This window comes from Nyctibius grandis, chromosome 7 (assembly GCF_013368605.1).
Source record: "Nyctibius grandis isolate bNycGra1 chromosome 7, bNycGra1.pri, whole genome shotgun sequence".
Taxonomy (NCBI): Eukaryota; Metazoa; Chordata; class Aves; order Nyctibiiformes; family Nyctibiidae; genus Nyctibius; species Nyctibius grandis.
In genome coordinates, this window is record NC_090664.1 from 40968754 (window position 1) to 40991780 (window position 23027).

At 42.8% G+C, this 23027-nt stretch overlaps 1 protein-coding gene across 7 annotated transcripts in view; it reads right to left on the reverse strand.

Annotated features, from left to right (window-relative positions):
- ABI1 (abl interactor 1) overlaps positions 1-21865 on the reverse strand; it is an 83910-nt gene extending 62045 nt beyond the window's left edge. For 5 of the 7 annotated variants that reach the window (XM_068404437.1, XM_068404436.1, XM_068404433.1 and 2 more), the window contains exon 1: positions 21583-21792. In XM_068404437.1, coding sequence (XP_068260538.1) covers positions 21583-21699 — 117 coding nt within the window. In that variant the 5' untranslated portion in view covers positions 21700-21792. Of the gene's footprint in view, positions 1-21582 lie in introns of all 7 variants that reach the window. The other 2 variants (XM_068404439.1, XM_068404438.1) reach the window with 1 other exon arrangement.
- Between the last annotated feature and the right edge of the window lie 1162 nt (positions 21866-23027).

A 23027-nucleotide genomic window follows, 5' to 3' on the forward strand; every position in this document is an offset into this window, starting at 1 on the left:
CCTGGTGGATAGATGATGGTAAAGCTGTGGATGTGGTCTATCTCGATTTCAGTAAAGCGTTTGACACGGTCTCCCACAGCATCCTCGCAGCTAAACTGAGGAAGTGTGGTCTGGATGATCAGGTAGTGAGGTGGATTGTGAACTGGCTGAAGGAAAGAAGCCAGAGAGTGGTGGTCAATGGGACTGAGTCCAGATGGAGGCCTGTGTCTAGCGGAGTCCCTCAAGGGTCGGTACTGGGACCAGTACTATTCAATATATTCATTAATGACTTGGATGAGGGAATAGAGTGCACTGTCAGCAAGTTCGCTGATGACACAAAACTGGGAGGAGTGGCTTACACAACGGAAGGCTGCGCAGCCATTCAGAGGGACCTGGACAGGCTGGAGAGTTGGGCAGGGAGAAATTTAATGAAATATAACAAGGGCAAGTGTAGAGTCCTGCATCTGGGCAAGAACAACCCCATGTACCAGTACAAGTTGGGGGCAGACCTGTTGGAGAGCAGCGTAGGGGAAAGGGACCTGGGGGTCCTAGTGGACAACAGGATGACCATGAGCCAGCAGTGTGCCCTTGTGGCCAAGAAGGCCAATGGCATCCTGGGGTGTATTAGAAGGGGTGTGGTTAGTAGGTCAAGAGAGGTTCTCCTCCCCCTCTACTCTGCCCTGGTGAGGCTGCATCTGGAATATTGTGTCCAGTTCTGGGCCCCTCAGTTCAAGAAGGACAGGGAACTGCTAGAGAGAGTCCAGCGCAGAGCCACGAAGATGATTAAGGGAGTGGAACATCTCCCTTATGAGGAGAGGCTGAGGGAGCTGGGTCTCTTTAGCTTAGAGAAGAGGAGACTGAGGGGTGACCTCATTAATGTTTATAAATATGTAAAGGGCAAGTGTCATGAGGATGGAGCCAGGCTCTTCTCAGTGACATCCCTTGACAGGACAAGGGGCAATGGCTGCAAGCTGGAGCACAGGAGGTTCCACTTAAATTTGAGGAAAAACTTCTTTACTGTAAGTGTGACTGAACACTGGAACAGGCTGCCCAGAGAGGTTGTGGAGTCTCCTTCTCTGGAGACATTCAAAACCCGCCTGGACGCGTTCCTGTGTGATATGGTCTAGGCAATCCTGCTCCGGCAGGGGGATTGGACTAGATGATCTTTCGAGGTCCCTTCCAGTCCCTAACATTCTGTGATTCTATTTTTGTCAAATCCAAACTTGCATCATATAGCTTCCTTAAAAAGTTTACATAATGACTATAGTAAAGTCAAAACTGATTCTGCACCCAAGCAATTGTCACAGTAAAAAGAGAGTAAGAGCTTATTGACTGGTTCTTCAGCTCAGTGACACGTCAAGGTCAAATGGTGAGGAACCTGTTGATTGCTCAGCAGCTGACCTTTACAAGTCACATAGTCAGTCAACTTTTTCTTCCCCTCTCCAAACTGCCACCCACATAGGCACATCCCCACAACAGTGTCTGTGCAGTGTTCAAACCATCTGCCCTCCCAGCATTCTCTCTCTCTCAGCTAACTGCCACCATCTTCTAGTTCATACAGCATGCAACTACATGTAGAAGCTTCCTCCGAAAATCACATCAGCTCACACTGCAAAGCGTCTTTGGAAGCCAAACTTTCTGTTGCAAGCACGCTGGTCTATACCCTCATTACCTATTCCCCAATCTCCATCTTCCCTCCTTCCCCTTCAGTCACATTCACTGTGCTCAAAACTCCATCAAAGATAACATGCCTCACCAGGAGAGCTGGCTCCACTTGACAAAGGTCAGAAAGCGGCTCATCAGATCACACCAAGACTGACTACCCTGGCAGAAACAAATTAATTTGCCTCCTCAGTGTGTGGCATGTGTTGCTCCACATTTTTCATCTTCAGCTGTTGGAACATGTGCAAACTCAAGCACAGAAAAACCCACCCAGGGTAAACTACTAACAGAGCACTGCCCTAAAGCAGCCCAATAATCACTAAGCTAAACAGAACTGTTAATTATTCAGTGCCCCATACCTGTTCAGATGCTTGGCATTCTGTTCAAGGGCTTGATCACTCTCAGCGATCAAGCTACAGGAACAGCTTTACACTCAGTTTTATATGACTTTGCTGTTATTGCTCATGCACATTTAATGAATTCAACAGTGCAGTACATTTGTGTTTGCTTCACAAGTAAACACAAGATAATTGTTTAGTTTTACATTTTGCTTGACTTTTTTAAAAGAACTTCCACCTTTCACTAATTGATTAAAGAGAAAATTAGGATTACTACAATCAGTTGCCACATGGATTTAGCAATCTCTACCACATACCAGTGTTCACTGAATGCAACTATGACATTCAAAGTCATCAATATACCCATTTGTATTCTCTTTTGTTCATGTTGTCATTTATCTATCTTTGACATGTACAGAATGCATACTTCCTGATAAGAGAGATACTACAGTTGAGGTTTCAAAGTTCTGCTTCCTTCACTAAGGTCTTGCCATTTTAGCTCAGAGATCTGGTCCCAACAAACTCAGGAATGAAATTTTACTTAAAAAAAACTCCCACAACCAAAACAACAACAAAAAAACCCACAAAAAAACACCTAGTCAAAACTTCTGTACAGCACCTCATTTTTCAAGTCAATTGGAAATACTTCTATAGAACAGTGAAGATGTTCATCCAGGCAGTGGCTTGGAGACTCCTAGATATCAGTGCTTAACCTGCCTGAGAACTAGCTGTGGATGCTCCAAGGTGGAAGGAATATATTTCTGAAAAGTGGCTTCCTCACTCAGAAAACAGGGGCACCCAAACCTCCCTAAAGCAAGAGCTTGTAACACTATGTGGAACTTCTGGATGCATCTATGAGTTCAAAGTCGCGGCTTCACTGATCTGATAAGGCTTTTAATAACTCACAAAGCTGGTCTTAAGGGTTTATTTGTTACTTCTGACTGCTAATGGCAAAAAGCTTGGGCATTTCTAAACTTTTCACAATGTATGTTCAGCTTAGACCAAGTATTCCACATCCAAGCAGCAGTAATGTGTTTCAAAGGTTTAAATATGCCATACACATTAGATAACGTCTACCTACTGAGCCAAAAGTCTAATTTACATTGAATATCAAGAACTGTAAATCCAGAGATCACTCTAAGTAACTGAGGAGCTACGTACTGAAATAAGTAGGTAGCCCATGGATAGAGGTTCCCCCTTGTCCATAGTTCACGAGGCTTGATAGACTGCTTTGTAAACACACTGCGCTGCGGTAGACTTTTTAGCTGTTACTGATAGTTATCACATCGGAATATCAGATATAAATGAGAGAACAAAGTCAAACTGGCAAGTTACAGCAGCAAGTGCCACAAGTTTCTATATTCTGAAGAACTTTCAGGAGCCAACTACCTACCTGGAAGCCATCCAAGGAGATCTAAACCGACTGTGGTTATTACTAGCAAGGAGCATTCAGGGTTTCTCTCATCACAGGTACAGCCTTAAGGGATATATATCATTCCAGAGTGGCAGGGGAAACTAAGGCTTCAAAATTTACATATAGGGGTTGCTTACACTATATATGCCATCCAGGTAAGGACAGAGTATGAATCAGATGTGTCTCCTGGAACAGGCTTACTGTGCTCATGCCATACAGCAATCTCATTGAAGAAACTCTCTCTGCAATGCACTAGGCTAGCATTTACTTCAAGAGGATGATGCACTGAGTATTTCCCAATATCCACAGAACTATACTAGGCCTGGTATTTACCTGCCTACAAGTTACAGACTGTTCCTCACTGATCAGCACCCCAAATCTCCCACTGGGAAGTGAAGTAAGCCATCATCAGAGTTAGTTCAGAAGTTTAAGCTCAACCTTTGCCCAACATACTAGCACAAGAGACACCTTCCCATAGCACCACAGATAAGACTTCAGAGGGTTACCAATATACCTCATCTACTGTCTTTCTTCAACCTAATCAATCCCAGATCAGCCACCATCAGTATTCTTGTTACTGGAACCACCTGCTTTGCCATTCATATTGTTACCATCATCAGTAAAAACAACTGTGGGAAATTTAAAAAGAAAGCATTTACACAGGGACAAGGAACAGGAAGGGACGTAGTATAAGCTCAGCCTGATAAAAATGACAGGGCGAACCCAGCCTTCACATGAAGGGGAACTGAAGCCAAAACCACACATGTTCCAGAGAACAAGCAAATCTCAACTAAAATTCTGCATCACAAAGATCAGTACTACAATATGTGCAGTAGAAAAATGTCCAAGTGTTTTACAGAAGTGATTTGCCGTAACTTGTCATTTTGTTGTACTTTTCTACCATTCTTGAATTTGTGTGGGGGCTTGAAAGCTCAAGATTTTAATTACTCAATAGCTTGCAAGCTATTAACAGCAACATACTGCAGTCACTGAACATGTCCAACTCCTGTCCAAGGCTGCCGCTCCAGGGGACTGGCAGTCAATCCTCCGCTGAAGGTGAAAACAAGAAATAGAACAGACTATCCAACACATCTAACCATTCAGAACAGTTCTAAAACCCCAGATTCCTCTCACTTACAGTAACCTCAAAACTAAAACCAGGATGATGAAATTCTTTCAAGTCCTTTCAGTAAACAGTAATTCTTCCCATCTACTGAGGCAGAAATCCTCAATAAGCACAGCCAGGCTAGCATCTACAATTCAACTCCAGTGAACTTCCTTCCAGCATCCACAACAAAAAGGTCCATTGGTATGAAGTAATACTATGTCTGTTGAGTTTCTCCAAGATAAGATGCAGTAACTCAGCTATACCAAATGCAGAGGAACTGGTAGAACTTGAAATCTCTTCTCCCCAGGTAAAGACCTTGCACAATAAAGCTGGCAGTCATTCAAGGCACAAGACGATAAGGTGATCACCATCACAGCAACAACCACACCACGGCCTATAAGCAAGATTTCACTCTCTTTCTTTTTAGAAACACTATCTTGACATAAATCATTGACTAGCCAGCTATTCTATCTCAAGGCTCAAGACACATACCAAATTATTGTAGTTTAACAAACACACAGGACAGTGTAACAAGCACTGCCTATAATTCACAAGCTCTGTTTCAGGCAGGCCCTTCCCCCAAATCCTGTACATGCTAGACAATCAGCTAAAAGCAAATCCTTCATTTCCATCAATAATATTCCCCTGACCAGTCCTGAATAGCCTTGATCGCAAATTAGCATTTCTATGAGCCGAGACCAATTTGGCCAATCTGCCTGTGTCCTTGCAGATTTTTTTTTTCTTGAAAGTTCCTTTTCATTCTGTTGATTAACTGTAAAATGAAGAGTCTCAATTTTTCTAATCATTATCTCTTTTGGGGAAGGTAGAGGGAGAAAAGTTTCTTCATTAAGGGGAGAAGTTCATTCCAAAAGAGAGGTTAAGGGACATGCATATATTTTTTATATATATATATATATATATATATATATATATACACACACACATACATATATTCCACAGTGGTAAAAGTGTATCAGTCTTGATAACAAAAAATGCAAGATGAATATATACATTGACATTTCTAAAAATGCAAGATGAATATATACATTGACATTTCTAAAAAAAAAAAAAAAGAAAAAAAAAGTGTTTAACTTCCTCAGACACACTGATACAGGTTATCATCAGATCCCAGCACGTTCTGACCTGTGAGTACACAGCAGAGAACCATGTCTTTGATATCAAGCTTCCAATAACTACCTTTTCCTCCTATGGTTTTTATTTAAACAAATACAAGTCCAGAAGATGTAGCATTCACAACACTCTGACGCAGACTTTAATAGGTCTGTAAAGCAGGGCAGAAGCAGCCTACAAAACCACTTTTTAACAGTAAATAACTTTAAAAAAAAAAAAAAAGAAAAAAAAAATCGACTTAGGAATTCTGTTTTAATCCAGGCTGTGAACATTACAGCAAGAAATGAATCTATCCAATAGGAGTGCAATTTACAAAGCAATGCCGACTCTGACAGATGGAGCCCAGGAAGATACACACCAGCTGCTCTGTTAGCAGTATTTTCGGCTCAATGCAAACAGTGTTCATGTAGGCTCTGGACTAAACCACTCCCCTTATTAAAAACCAAAATATATATATTTAAAACATATTTTTGAAAGCACAATTTGCAGTTCTCCTGCCAAATCTAATAGAGGAGATGTCATAGTAAACGTATATGTTTGCACAATACATTGTTAGTGTCAGTTGTTGTAGTCTGTGTATACAGCCAAAACAGCATGCAACACTGAACTAAAACGACAGAAGCAGACGTGCCCACGTGTCATTATCACACAACCCTTGTACGCTGAATTAGTAAGACTTCAAGACTGCATATGCAGCAAGTTTAAGAAATTTTGTCCGAGTCTTATTTTCTGTGTTTTACATTATTTAGACAACACGAGCTCCAGGACAGAAACCACATCTTCCATTCCTGTAAAGCACTGCACAGTATCAGCACATACAGCTGCTTCAAAATTACGCTTTTAACTTCCTTGCAGTGCCTATGATTTGCCTTATGACATCAAACACACAAATTTCTTCAGAGCTGACATAAAGCAGGCTCTGACATCAGAGACATCAGGCAAAACTCCAAATACAGACTAATGCTACCCTTGGACTGTCAGCCAGGGAAAGAAACCCTTGGCACTTCCATAGCAGTCTTCCTTCTTCAACACTAAGAAAGCTACCCAAGGCTTTGGAGCATATGATTATTTCAGCACGCTAGACAGGGGATAATAGAGAATTAGAGAACTTATGTTCCATTTGTTTCCTTATATACTGTCTCTCAAATATTGATCTTGTGTTTTCTGTTTGTAATGGGGCTTGAAATTAAAATGGCTTTCTGTTTACTTTCCTCAGTGCCAGCACCCACTCACAAATTTTAGCTCATCTAGAAAGGACATGTTCACTGGTAAGTCAGAGACTTATTTTTCACTTTTTTTTTTTTGTGGGAATAGGAAGGAGACACTTTAGCATTTATCAGTTACCTTAATATCCTCTTTGTAATACAGTGGCAGCAACACAGAACCTAACTGGAATGAAAAATCAGAACTGGGTAGATTTTCATGCCATGGAAGCCTTTCAATCAAGACAGCTCAGAGTACCTGTTTTGGTGCAAAGCTCTTCAGCTCATACTGTGTGAGAAAGTTCCTTTTCATAATATCAATAACAATGGTTCCTTCTACGGATTTTATTTACCTCTTCAGTTTACTCTCAAGGACTGGTGAGTGCTCACACAGTCAGAAGTTTATCTCAGTTTTGACATACCAAACTGAAGAAATGAGCCCAGAATACTACAATAAATCCATATCTGAAGACAAGCAACATGCTAAAATGTGATGACCTTTTATAGGTCAAGCTTCCAAGACTACTTTCTTTCCAGCTCCTCACTCTAGTCCTCCCTACCCTCTAGGCAGGCCTGGAGTCATACCAGACAGCATTGAGCAAGCAAGGTTAAGACAACAGGATTTGGCATAAAGGATCAAATTACAGTGTCACCTCAGCATGTCCTGGTGTCACAGATGACATGTCAACAGTGCTCTGAACCCATACAACAGAGTCACCTCAACTGCTGTTTGCAAAACAGCTTCATACAGAACCTCAGCATCTGCAAAACGGTTGGTCTGAAAGCAAGCAGGCTCAAAGCTACGCTCTGCACCACAATGGGTTTCTCCACACGGAGATGCCGCAGGACAACAAAGCAGGGAGGGAAGTGGAGAAGGAGCGCATGGAAAGTCATTAGCAGGCCCGTCCAGCTCCAGGAAGAATCTCAAGGCACTAAAATGTAGAGCCAAGAGTTACACAGGCCTTCTGACATCCAGCAAATGTCTGGATTGCAAGTGTTCCTAATTCAGGAAGAGTTCTCATGTTTAAGAAAGTCACTTTCGACACACAGCCGCTGCCCAGATTTTATAGTTCAGGCAGTTCCCAAACATCACAGTATTTTTTAAAACAAACAGGAAAACAATGGCTATTACAGGGTCAAATTCTCTTCTCATACTTTGTAGCACTACACTGCTGACTATTTAGTGTCTTGAAGATCAATATCTTCACTCCAGCAGGAAACCATCCAAGGGCTTGCGCATATCTCAACACTGGTGCAACGTGCTTAGACCAGAAACCAGTGGATCCCCACAGTTTTGTAGTAGCTTGCTTCCCAGCACAAGGCATACTCTCACATAGCACACAGGCTATACAGTGATCTCATGGTGATAAAGTAAATGGACCACAATACAAGGACTGATTGTTTTTAGAAGAACTTGCATGTAAGTGGAGAAAATCAACCTCGTTTCTGTTTCCACCTGATCACATAAACAGCTGCTAATATTGCTTAGACTTTTATGTACCCCTGGACCTGACTGTACAATTTTTATCTGATAGTGGTTGTAAGCACACTACATCGTTTCTTTTTGAAGAATTACTTTTTATTATGTTAAAATTTGAGCCTATGGTCAGCAACAGCATTCCAAAACCTTACATACACACAAAATTATACATAACCCAGTATTCAAATGAATGTGTGTAATTCGATTGCAGCAAGTAGGAATTTAGCGCCTCAAAAAACCACATGCACACAACAGAACAAAACAGATGGCTTAAGAGAATGGAAAAGAGAAGGAGAGGGTGAGAGGAATGGTGAGTCAATAACATACCATTGTGTCTTTCCCAAAAAAATCACGAACAGGACAGTAGGTAACAAAAAGTAAATAAATATGGTAATCTCCACATCCAGCAACAGATGAAACTTAACTTAGAGAAACCAATAGAAGACAGAAAGCAAGTTCTTCAATAGGAAACAGAGTGTCAAATTCAGGAGTGAGGGGGTTGTTTTGTTTTTTTAAACAAAGTCCTTGGATAAACAGTTGCTGTGGTGTTAGTTAGCACAGCAGTAGTTCAAGTGAGTAACTTTTCCTAGAAATACAGCTGCAATGCCTCTGGCAGACACACTTACAGCAAAGTTTTCTAATCCATGTTGAAGTTCCACTAGTATTTTGATGTGGCTCCTTCACGTGATTTTAAAGACTGCTTCCTCTTCATGTACAACGCAGAGCAAGGCAGCTTTATGCAGATGCAGTAGGTGCAGAGAGCTGTACAGATGACAGCAATGCTTGCACTTCCATAAAACCAGATGTATGAGAATAGTCACATGCACATCACTCCCTGTCCCCTGCTCCGGTAGTAACACAACCCCTGAACTATTCTATTTCAGCACTTGTAGTAGGGCCACCAGGACACCTTGCTACTATCTCGTCTGTAATCAGCTTGACAGATGAGTGGCTTTATCACAGCCACAGAGGAGCTGTGTTCAGAGAAACAGTCCTTTCACAACAGGAACACATCGGCCGCAGTTGCATATCCACCCATACCCACACTGCTGTCTATCTGCACATCTGTGTGCCCGAGAGGAAGCCAAGCACCTGCCCCCATCTAGCAAAAACACAGGGGAGGCCAAGTGAGGACACGTGTAACCACGGAGCGGCATGTGGGACAGTGTATCTGGCATATCCAACTGCCTCAAAGCTTGGGATGGCCTCTCAACGCTGCAAGAGAGGCAGAAGAAGTAGTCCAAGCAAATTATATGCCAATTAAGTCTGATGGCAAGGCTTAGCTGCCAGAGATAAGATTCCTACTACGATGTGAGCAGATGCAAGCAAGCCCAGGACTGGAACAATTACATTCCATAAGCTCTGTTTGAAATTCTAATTTAAAACAGCAAGAAGCTGCTGTGTCAGTAGCAAAAAGAAGTTGTACCCTAAAAACATGTTCTCAATTTTAAAGAATATATGGTATTTACATGTAAATAAAATCCTGCATTAATAGGGGGATACAAAAGGAAAGACTTCTTATACAAAAACAGCCTAAACACTCAAGATATGTTCAAAGCAAAACTGGAGACTGGTCTTTTTACCACCTCCCCTCCTAACCAGCTCTTACAAGAAGAACTCCTTTTCAGCTTCCCATCTTGTCTTTTCTTTAAAGGAAATTGGAAAGAAAAAAACCTTCTCTGTTCACCAACCACAGAAATTCATTTTCCTAGTCACAAAAAGAGAATTTTCTTATCATCATGAATGGCCACATTTTTGCACCCATTATACTTGATGCATTTTTCTTGACTTGCGTTTGCATTTAGTCATTTTCTGAGAAGGCAGGTAGCTTAAATAATGAGCAAAGGATACTCATTTATGTTCTCTATTTGCATAACTCCTTCACAACTGCTCCATTAAACACCTCTTCCCTTCCAAGACCAATTTTAAAAAGCCTCCTACTTTACGAGACTGACAAGCATGACTCACAGTATTCCCCACATTCATTCCCCCAGGCCTCATGGGATGTTATACAGCCAGAAAATACCTGCTTCAGTTCATACTCCCCCACTCCCAGTGCTGCTGCAGTAACCCCTTACAGTAATCTGGGAAAAAAGTAAAGCTACCTCTCCAGCTGTCTGCTGTAGGCAGGAAGCAAATAGTAACAGTATTTGCTTTTAATGTTGTCCTTCTACCACACCACAGTTAGCAAGAGTGGCTGAAGAGAAGCAAGCAGTGAAGGAGGGTTACATGCTTTCCCCCATTCCTCCTGTGCTTTTACTCCTACCAGAAACTCAGAGTTGCTCAAGACCCTCAACTTGCTTTCCAATCATCCTTCAAACCATTCCCATTTTCTGTCAGCAAGGCAGAAAGTTATTCAACACAGATTATTCTTTATCAACTCTTAAGTCACCTTTCTATGCCTGAGGAACACGCTCAAATCCCCCACATGTCCCACATTCAGGACCAAAACCAGCAACTTTTCTCCCCTGAGCAGAGCAGCAGCAGCCCACAGGTACAATATCCCTGCATACTTGGCTCCTATACCCAGTAAATGAGCCTCTCTCATAATAACAACAAATGCCTCCCTTGGTCTCTGAATAGTCAATATTCACTGCAGAGTACCGACAGAAGCTGATTTTACAGTTCTTGTTCATGGACAGTAGGTTTCCAAAGAGGGAACGTGTGCTAGAAAGCTTTCCATTGACTGTTATCCTTCTCCGTTGGTTGAAAGAACAGACTGCTGAAGAGGGGTGAAATACACACCTAGAAATGACACAGCCACTACTCAAGTGATATAAGACTTCTTCCAAAGTAAGCAGCATTGTATGAGCCCAAGCTTCAATTACATCTACAGCAACAACAATTTTCTCTAACATTCAAAGCTAAAGACACCTTAGAAATTAAGATACAAAATCGGTTGCCATTTAAGACAATATGTACTTGCAATGCTCCCAGACAAGCCTCAGGACTTCTGCAGCAACCAGATCATTTCAGCACGGGGAGAACATATGGTATGCTGCAGGAGGAAACACACCCACAGTATTTGGAGAGAGCCCTTGTAGAGCCAAGCACTTCCAAACCAGACACATTTTATCTAACACAGCGAAGGCCAGGAGTTTGCATCACAGAAACAATAGCTCCTCCCAGAGATTTAGAAATCCTGCAAGTCAGCCAGCAAATCAAAAGCCAAACAATCCCCAGCCAGGTCTCCAATGATCTTGCCAACATACGTGCACTGATCCATCATATCTCTATTTGTTAGTCTGATACTCTCTGGACCTTGATTGAAGCATCATCCAAGCCACCTCCCACAAGGCCTCACAGTGGGAACATATTTTAAAGAAACCCTTCAGGATCAGGTCCAGCTCTGTGGATACATACCTACTAATGTAGGTTAACAGAACACCATTTCCCTGACACGTCCACCTTTCCCTCACTGTTTAGACATCCAAAGCCTTCCATGTAGAGAAGTTTTATTAAGCCCTTTCCACTCTTTGGTCTCAAGTAACAAAAGGACCAGCTTCCTGAACAAGACAGATTTCTTAAAAAGGAAAGGTCTGGCTGCATATACCCGAGAGGCCTCCTAAGAATTTTACTAGTGCACAGAATCACATCAGTCCATTGCACACCATGTCTCCACAGCTGCCTTCTGTTTCCTCTCCATCCTGCTCATCACAGCTTCCCCAGATGGTTACAGACCACATCACAGCTAAGGCCTTAGCCTCAACTCTGTGCCAACACAGATAATCTAAAAAAAGAAGTGTACATAAATGCTGTCAGTAGCTGCAGGTTTCAAATTATTCAAACCCATGCTAGTAGAAGCTGTCTGTCTGAAAGGCATCACGAAAAACAGCTGCATAATTTAAGCTGCAAGGCAGTAAAATACACAGTTAAATAATAGAAAGAGATTAATTAAAAGAAATAGGCAAGGGAGAAGAGGTTTTCAGACGAGATCTGAAACGAGACTGAAAGTCAATGAGGTAGAGAGCAAGCATGTGAGTGTTTCAGAGGCAAAAGCTGTGATTAGTGCAGTCTTGCATCAACGGCAGCAAAAGAGAAAGTCCACAGTATTTGGCCATAGAAGAGTGAGACAACAGGTCTACGAAACGACCTGCAGCAAGCAGAGAGGAGACTTCAACAATGAGAGAGAAATCAGCAAATTCACAGTAAGATCACAGGCTAGGAGAAGCACCCGCAAAGAGAGAAATGTCATCACTAGTAAAGTTTAGTGACTCTCATTATTAGGTATACGAATGTGAAAAGACAAGCCATAGCATGGCATTCTGCAGCTTAGATGTTACTGCAGCAGTCTGATGCAACTGCCTGGACACCTTGTTCTTCTCTTGTCTATTTGTTTTTACGCAGACATTTTCTTATCTTAAGCTCCAGAAAACACAGAATTATTGCATGGGGACCACTGTTCAAGTATTAATTCGTAGCACGCCTGCTACAATTAAGTCAAATAGGATGCTCAACTGACAATGATTGCCGCAGGACAAACAGTGGTTGGCGGATTTGCTGACCCCCAAAGCATAACAAGAAGATCAGAGGATGAAAGTGAAGATATGCATCTGGTGAAAGATAGCTGGAAAAAAAAGCCAACAAAAACCCACGCTTGCTGATAAAGTATAGCTTACAAAAAAACATTATCTTGCGAAACACTGGTGTGAAAGTAGCCAGAAGAGTCTACACTTCAATTTTTTTCCAAAAGATATCAAATAATTGTTATGCTTCGAGTAGTAAACAAGCAAACTTTTTTCTTGGAACTATTTATAACCTTAAGACCACCCAGTAAGAACATTACGTTCAACTCTAAGGATGTTAAACCAGCATCTTTTTTTAGTAAGCCTCCTCTGTCCGAGTTCTGAGAGGCCTCCCTGCTTTCTTAATAGAAGTAGGAACAGTACTATGTTTTACTCCTATTTGTCTTTGACCTTACAATAAAATCAGGAAAGTGGTGCGGAGTCTCTTCCCCAGGAGTTCTTTAACTGCTCATCACTACAGTATCAGAGCCTCCTTACACACAGAGCAGCATGCTTGCTCTTAAACTTCTGCTGTAGAAAGAGTACACAGAGTTGATTATTTTGGGCTCTTTGGAGAAGGAGGGAGGAAGGATGAGAGAGGGAAGACACCATTACAAATATATCTCCTATCTTAACATAAGGAGCATAAGAAAGCTGTAACTCACTGCAGAAGAGACAACCTCTACTGTTCTTTTAGAATATTCTACCATGGAAGAAGATACAGTACAGCACACATCATCTGTGGCTGTTATGAGGCGACTTTATCGTAGGAGAGGCCCAAACCAAGAGAAGTTTTGAATTTCAGAGCCTTTTTCAGTTGCCAAACCCAGCACTTATTAACTAAATGTATCTGACCTGGAATCTTAGACATGAATATTATTAAAAATAAACTCACCTTGTAAGCAGTCTTTTTCAGAGTAAAACTAATTTGTTTAGTCAGCTTAGCCAGCAGGTCGGCTACCAATTTAATCTCATGTTAATACAGATTGTTGAATTTTACAAGTTTTATCTGAAAATGCTGCACTTGTGTTTTGCTCCAAGCTGAAATTCTGCTGCAGGGTTCCCCCCTCCTTTTCTCTTAAAATATCAGCATCATAGTAACAAATCTACACTCTTGCAAAGTGTACATGACTCCTGTTAACAGCATTAAGAGCTCGCATGAGTAACACTTTGCATCGTTTCAAGCAAAGGTGGCATCTACACTCTTACTAATTAACCCAAGCAAAAAAAGGCATTCCCTCTAATACCAAGAGGAGGAGTTTAGCGTTCTGCTTTCATCTGCTCTACAATAAATGGATTCCTCAAAGAACCCACCTGTTAGAAGCACTGTATCTTTTGTTTCACTACCTGGCCCTAAGCTGATGAAACACTTGACTGAGCCTTCTCCAGCACAGTCATAAGGGCATGCTGACAGGCAGGAGGTGAAGGAGGAAAGGCACCTGCAGATACCATCTTCCTCACAGAGCTCTGTTCAGGAGCACATCATGACCTATTTTGGTCTTGGTCTCCAAGAGCTCTGTGTAAGTTTTGAGCTGCAGAGGATTATTTCTACAACCCACAGGAGACATCAAGTTTCTGTCTGCAGCAGCTGCTTCACCAGCAAGGTAGGAAAAGGGAGGAATGACACTGAGGCACTGTATCTACTATTACAAATTCAGCAGTTACTTCCCTTTACTTCAGCATGGAGGGAAGGGAGGATCCCTGTGACCAAGCCCACCCACCTTTGTCACCAGTGCTCAGATTTGGGGAGGGTGGTTGGTGGAGGTGGAAGGAATAGCATGAGAGGAACGCCACTCTGGGTAACACAAATATTAAAGCAAGAAAGAACATTCGGGTAATTATGAACAAGCCTGGACACTGAGTAACTCAGGGCCCACAAGTCATCTCCTACCAAGTAACAACAAATAAAAACCACACCATGCTCTTTTCAACTCCAAGTTACTAATTAGGGACCGAACACAGGCATAGAGAGAGCAAGATACACAGCTGCCACCGTGTTGTTCTGCAGACAAATAAGATTTCAGTCACCAGAACTGTCAAACACAGACTGCTTTCACTAACAAGAAAGAGAGCGGTATCTTCTACTGCCTCTGCCAAGGCAGAGAGACCCACCAACATGCAGACAGACAGTACTGTGAGCACTATGTAACTCCAGAAGTTTGCAAAGCCAAAAATTAGAATCTCAAGGTTCTTATGAGAGAAACACACATAAAACTCTTAAAAAGTAATCGCTGCTAAGGAGTTCAGTGATGGTTTCAGGTGCATGTTTTCCCAAGGGATTCATTGCACAGTCTCTGTGGACACTGTCTCTGCATTTCTGCAAACATGCACTTTTTGCTGTGCTGTAGTATAACAGAGGCAATTCAGAAAGGGGTGTGTGGCAGGGGGAACTCTTGCACACAGCACTGGAACTCCAAACAATCAGGTTCTGTTCCCAAATCTGACAGCACGTCCCTATATGACCTTCCACGAGTCAGTTATAAATTCTATGCCTCCATTTATGCTTCTGTAAAACGAAGACAGTTCAAAATACTAAACAAAGATACTGGCAAGTTGCATCAGTTTTTTTGTTTCAGAGTTTGGAGTTTTTAGTTTTTAAACTTAGATCAGTAGCACAGGTACTAACAGGAACTTTGCCCTCTGAGATATAATGCTTCCTACTTGTACTCAGCCTGCTCCTGTACTCTTACCTTCATTACAATGTGATCCACCTTATGAGCCCTCCTCAAGGCCCTCCCCATCTATTTTCTCTATACCATAAGAGCTACTTACTGCAACAAACTCCCAGAGATCCAGAGGGAGGTAAGTATTAGACAGTTTCCCCTCTTACTCATGTCTTCCTTCTTCCTTCCAACAATTCCACAGGGCTGGGCACAGCGAGTGCAGCACAGAGAGCAAGGATCACGCTTAACACACACTGACAACAGACAACCTGCAAGCTTCTTCCTTCCAACGTATGTGCAAACGCAAGGGAGCGGACAGCGCTTCCTTTGTAGAAGCAGCAGTAAGCACCTGTAAAAACTTACCCCAATCCACTTTACTTCACGCGATTAAGGTAGCACAGTGCCGACACAATCATCTGCTGAAATACTAATGGAAAATGAAGCAGGAAGAGCAGCTGACATCTTGCTGGCTTCTTTAACCAAATGCACTAAAATTAACAGAAACATTTAGAATTTGGAAAAGCTGATCTCATATCGTCTACCTCCTTTGCACACAAAACAGACATATTACACTCTAGGATCTGTTTCCTGTATATGAAGAGTAATCGCTTGCTGATTCAGTGAAGCTGCACTATTGTCTTATTGCTGCTTTTCAGCTAAATATACAGCTGTATTTTCCAAAACACGGACAATGCACTGGCACAGAAGACCTACACAAGGCACAGAAGAGCTACAAGTCTAACCCACAAACCTGAACCCAAATTATTATTTTTGAATAAACCACGCACACAGAACAGCCGGTGACTTTTATACTGATGGCAAACATTTGCTTAAACTACCTTAAAAAAGAGCAGTGTTTAAAAGGATAAGCTAACATCTTTTCCTAAAGAATATTATTTAAACCTACAAAGCACAGCGGATGGTACGTCCATATTTTATCTCGTTGCTCTCAAGCTCTCTAATTTTGAATTATATTTTGGTGTTACGAAAGTGAACTGGCTTAATTTGCCTTTTTTTTTGTAAAATGTTCCAAATTTAGCAATGAAACCAGAAAAAAAAGAAATCACTGTATTTACTCTCAATACAAACTAATTAACCTCAACATAAAAGCATGCAAGTTCTAACAGCACGTAAAAGACTTGTATTAGTGACAATTTAGGAAGTTTATCCTTTTAAAGCAGGTCATTTCCTGAATTAGACATTCTGAGTGAACTTCTTTGTACTGAACTAAGCTAACCCACTTTCCATACACCAGGCAACAAAACCAAGCGTCAGATCAGTTATCAACATTTAAGGAAAAAGAAACACCATTAAAAGAGTTATTTCCTTTCCAATACATACTATATACTGTATAGGTTGCACGTTCTGCGCTTCCTATCAAACACATAGGATTCCTATACGCATACTGGAAGGTAATACAAGGATTTGTGAAAATTCTTGCATGTAGCACTTCTGCTCAACCCCACACATTTATTTTTCTACCAACTGAAAAGAGACCTAAAATTTTCTGTAATAGAAGTCAAACTGAAATTTGTCCCTCCTTTTGTCCATTTCACCCAGAACAGCTTGTTAACTCACCATTCAGTTTCCACATACCAGTTGGAAGCTACAGAAGGAAATAACACAACAACTAAAAAACCACACATTTAGGCAACACAGTACTTAATTCCTTAAAAGGTCTTTCACTTAATTTATTTTCTGAAGCTGCTAAATCTACGCACTACAGACCATCAAAATCAGAATTCACACAAGTAGTGTATATTCCAAGCTGTTCATTTAGAGGTTCTCAGAGTCATATTAAAATCATATCTGAGCTTAAAAAAAATTACAAAGGGATCTTCCCATGGTCCAGAAGGAAAGAGACTGATGAAAACTATGTACCTGCCTCTGGATAAACAAGACTATAAGATACAGACAGTAGGGTAGAATTGTAAGCAGTGTTTTATAGCACAGAGAGGCCTCTCTGTACTGCATCAGTCAACTGAAGTTGTTCAAAAGGAAGTCATCAGTGCAGCAACACTGGAGACACTGGTTTCCGGTGTCATTTCTAATGTTTCATAAGCTAGTTACTGTAAATAAGTTAATTAAAAACTGAAAATAATTCAATTCGGCGAGGAAACGGATGGGAGAATCTCTCTGGAAGTTAATATTTTCAGGTGAAGAATCATAATTAGAACTGTAAGTGCTTTAACTCCGTATGTTATTTCTGTATTAGTACTGATAAAGTTCATACTGTTTAGGATACTGATGATAATGCAGTACCTCAGAAATTCCTCACTAGTATCTTCAGCTTTATGCTATAGATTTTCATGGTCACACCAAAAGGGGCTAGGATTTGTGGAAGGCATTAGGTACTGGAACTTAGATTTGTATGGCATCTATGAAGAAGTTTTATTTATTTCCATTATAAGACAGTTTCACCACTCCTACCCTCGCTTAATCTCACCGTACATTATTATAAGGTATGCCAATTCACAAGTAAGTGTCTCCATCATAAGACAGTCACACCAGTATTCTAAAGAGTGACACAAAAAAAATTTAGAAAATATTAAGAAAAATGTAATTTCTCTATATTTAAGAAAACTTACTTCAGTAGCCACAAGCATGCTTCCAGTTAAAGATTCAAGGTTCAAAACCTGCTCTTAAAACTGTTCAGAGTTTGAGTCTCTGATCAAAAAGAAAAGAGGAATCTAATTTTCTACCTGCTTGTCACTGAAGCTTCCAACCAGAAACATAACAGATTTTAAATCCTGTCACAGATTAAATACAGTAATGTATTTATAGTGCTTTTTTCCTTCTAGTCAAAGCCAAAATCCCCACCAATATCATCACAACTTCCTTCAATTACCACTTCTACATTTGGTTTCCTTTCCCTTTTTCTGTCTCCCTCTCTCTCCCATCTCCCCCATGACTACCACCATACTGTACTTTCCTTTTAGCACTGCACATCTTCCTTAGAAACTTATTTGTTCTGCTTCTCCCAAATTCCTTTCCCTTCCTATCAGATGAACCTTTCAGATAACCAGAATACACATGGTCTGGAGGGCAAACTGTTACTGCCTGGCATTCTGATTTATTCACAATTTGCCTTAGCAAGAAACTGCTTCCCATCTTTCTAAGAACTGCAGTTTTCAACTTGAGAGTCCCAAATGCTGTCGTTTTTCCTAAATACGTCAGTATAAGGATGCTTACTGTCACAGAGCTACATTCACCATGAGGAGCCAAGTTCCACCCAGGTGAGTTTCATCCCCCCACACACCTTTTTTTTTTTGAGAAATTCCTAAAGACATTGAAGACAAATTCTCTTCAAAAAATTAGCACGACTGATTTTACTAGAATTATTCCTAGATTAATTGAAAGAGACAAAAAAAATTTCACGTTTTCAGATCAAAAATACAAATGTAGTTTGAATATAGCAATATTGGGTGTGGGAAATGACTTTCCTGTTTAAGTGAGCAAAGAATATAACACATAAGATTGAGAACATCAAGAGTTCTGAATAAGTATCTGAGTGCTATTACAACTACTATAAATTGTTAGCACCAGCACTCATAATAGTCAAACTTGTTCCATCTCAATGCCACAACGCAGAGTGGGGGACAGCACATAGTAAGTTTTCCTGCTAAGGAGCACATAGCCTTTCCCACAGAGAGATAGAAAATTCCCTAAATTCAAACCTATCCAAACTTAAAGAGACCAGACTGAATCAGTTGCATGCAACAGATAAGTTACGATGCATAGCCACTTCTGAACTATTTTAATGCTCACCTCACTGCCAGGTTCTCTGTTCTAGCCTGCCGTTTTTATAAAATGCTCAATTACATTAAATACAAACAGTTTGTATTATGTGTTGGTTAAGCCTCTTCCTGTCCTATCCTCCCTCCCCAACCCACAACACACACACATGCTCCCAAATCCCATAACCCAGTGCCCTGTGTCATATTGCCTAATCCTGCACTGGCCCCATCACAGGCACTGGAAGTATAATCTGTTAGTAGTCCAACTGGAGAGCAGATGGCTTTGTATAAAGTGCTGATTAAAAAACCCACCTTCATCACACATATATTTTTTAATGTCATTTTGTCAATATATTTTCCATTTTTACTGAGTAAATGTACAATGCATGTACAATACAAGCGAGGTATACGTTTTTCAAAGCTACTGCGCAAGTCCTCGTTAGGAATTTTAGAACTCCGGCTTCCTTTCAAAAGGGGTAAACACAGCTGTACACAGATAAAACAGACCATACCAATCCCACATCCAGCTGACCTTGGTACTTGAGGTGAAAATGAGCTACCAGACTAAAAAAAAGTAAGAAAAATCACTCCAAATGACTGGATGGGAACTAGCGTAAGTGTTAGGTTTGTTTGCTTGAAGAAAAAAAAAAGACAAGTTTTAGGACTCTGAAGAAAATGATGTAACTGAATATTCTCCGTAGCTTTCTGACATAAGTCAGGAGCAGAAGACAGGTCAAAACTTGTGCCGCAATTACCATGCTCACGTATTTGTCATATTTCCCATGAGTAAAACCAAATGAACCTCGCCTCTTAGAAGCATTTATATCAGCAGCTTTCTTTGGGTGGAGCAAACAACTCGGAAGAGTAAATAGACATTAACTCATACTACCTCACATACCACAAAAAAAAAAAAAATTTTAAAAATACGGCTTGTTAGAGCACTTTTAATCCAAGTAGCTCATTTAAATAAAAATATTTCACTTCATATTATTAAAGCCGTGTTTTCAAATTTGCTGTTGTTCCATTACTAAAAAAGTCAGACAGCTTAACAACGATGAATGCCAGAGAATTTAATAACCTGTATTAAATACTCATCACAGGTAGTCTAGTATTAGATTCAACAAGGAATACAAGCTGTCTAGTAAGTAAAATGGAGTTTATTTGCTTTCCCCCTTCAATTTTTTTACAAAAAATAAAACTTGTTGAATTTGAGCATCTCTGGATGGTTCTGTATCCACATCAGTATGACTAAATATACAGACTTACAGAGTTATGTGAAAAAATAATAATAGTAAATTGTGCTTAAAGTAGCTTCAGAAAAATAGACTTAAAGCAAGGCCCAGAAGCACTGGCAATTTAGAGGGGGGCGGGGGAGGGGGGGGAATCCACAGCGACTGGTGGAGACACGCTACAGCCAATGGAACCTCTTCCAGCCTCGGAGAGCCGGTCTGAAATCACTGTCGTGGGGTGCCTGAATCGCGGAGCCTGCGGGAGGCACCGATTGCCATTTTGAAGCACCACCCCACGCTCACACATCAGCGCTTGCACATGGGCAGCTTCCTGCCCCCTCAAACCGCTCGCGGCAGCGACGCGGACCCAACGCCATGAACGCGGTTCCTCGCCGAGGGCCGCACGCCCAGGAGGACCCGGCGCGCGGTTCCCACGGCGGATCCCCTCCGATGACCGCATGACGTGATGTCACTCGTGTGCGGGGCCCCTTCCGCTCCCCGAGCGCCCGCCGCGCCGCTGCGGATGGCGGCCCCGCGCTGCCGGCGCGGCTCCGGCGGAGGGGCCGGCCGCCACCCGCGCCTCGCGCTCCACGTGAGGCGCGGAGAGCGCGCGGAGCTGCCCACCTCAGCAACCGTCACCAACTGCCGCCCCGCGGCCCGCCAGCTGCCCCCGGAGGGAGCCGCGCCTCCGGGAAGCGAGGGGGGAAACCTGAGATACAGGCTCTGAGCCAGCCAAACGGAGAGGCTTACCGGCCCTCACGCCCCACTCACCCCCCACCCCAGCCCAGGGAGGTCTCCGGGCTGTGACTCATAATAAATAAATACAGACGGGGGGGGGGGGGGGGGGGGGGGGAGGGGGGGAAAGACACACCCTCCGAGCCGGACTGACATAATAACCCCCTCCCTTCCCCTCCGGAGCGGGGGGAGGGAAGCCCGGTCGTTCGGCTGGAAAAGTTGAAAGAAAAGGCAAACCCGGGGGAACGGCTGCGGGGCGGGGAGCCGCGACGGGGGCAGCCGGGCGCCGCGCTGCCCCTCAGGCGGCTCCGGCCCCCCCCACCCTCACCGGAGAGACGAGCCCAGCCGAGCCTCCCCGCCCCACCGCCGGCCCCGGTGCGCTGCCCCGCCGCCCCTCACCTGGATGTAGTTGTTTTCACAGTAGTCAGCGACTCGAGTGAGGTTCTGGTAGCTCTCGAGCAGAGCCCGCTTGCCAGAAGGGATTTCCTCCTCTAGCAACATCTGCAACTCTGCCATTTTCCACCCCGCCGCATCGCTTCCTCTTGCATTAAAGAGACAGCGGCAGCGCCGGGCTCGCAACCCGCCTGGTATTGTGGGATTCCTCCTCGCCTCGCTTTCGTGAGCTCTCGCTTTCCCCACCCATCCTTCCCCCACCGCTCTGGGGAAGAGCGAAAAATCCACCCCCGCTTTGCAAAGCGAGCCGGGAGCTGTAGGCAGCGCTGCGCCGCGCAGGGCGCATGCGCGGGCTGGGGCGGGGCGGGTGCTGCTCATGGGTGCTGAGCGCGGCCGCCGTGAGGAGATGGCGAGGTTCCGGGGAGCCTCCTGCCCCGGCCGGCCGCTGCGGAGGGCGGCGGGAAGGCGGCAGCAGGGCTGGCGGAGCGGCCTTCTGGGCGCTTAGAGAAGAGGGGAGACGCTTGTGCCCTTCCCCCGCCGCCCTCAAAAAAAGCCGCACCAGTGCTGCCCAGAGGCAGCGCCTCTCTTCAGGAGAAGCCGAAAGGGTTCTGGGAGGGAAGCGCTGGTTATCCGGCTCCCGTCAGGCTAGAAATTTGTAAGATGACAACAAAACTGGTAAAACGATAGGAGCATCATGATAATTAGTCCCTTCCCAGGGGGTTGTCCCGAAGGGGAGGGAGAAATAAACTGAATCTAAGCTGTGTAGGTCTTTGTGAAGGCCTGCCCAGAAGTAATAATTGACAATTAGCATTTTTCTGGGTTTAGTTTTGTAACAACTTAAATATTTGGCTGAGGTAAATACATTACTTCTGCCACTGTTTTACCTCAGTTGTTACTCATTGTTCAGGGCCTCCTCTGTTGCAAAGGTATGGAAGATAAGGGTTCTGGTGATAATTTAGTACAATCTTTCTTGCATGTGTTTTCTTTTTTTGTAAGCTACATCCTGTTTCTGTGATCATACCAGAAGAAAAGCCAGTAACAGCAGGTGGCTTCTGTGCTGGGATGTCCAAACCTGGTTGTGGAATGAGTAACAGGCCCAGAAGAAGCTGTTCCCAAGGCCTGTTATTCATGCCTTGGCTTTGTGTGCTGTGTGTACGCAGTTACAAATGCAACAGGTATTAGTCGTTGCATTTTAATAGTTGTCCCAGAGAAACCCACACGGCGGTGAAAAGTCACGTTTTGGAAAAAAATCAAACACATCATAGTAAAAGCAGACTGCCTCATCTCTGCATCATCGTATGGTATTTTGCGTTTCCTCTGGAGTCTTATCTTCTGTTTGCAACACTTAAAACCGTTCTGGTCAGGATCCTTTGATACACCTGCTGATGTCTCTAAGTCAAGGTGGAGAGAGGAAAAATAGATCTCCTTTACCCTCTGAGATCAGCAAAGTC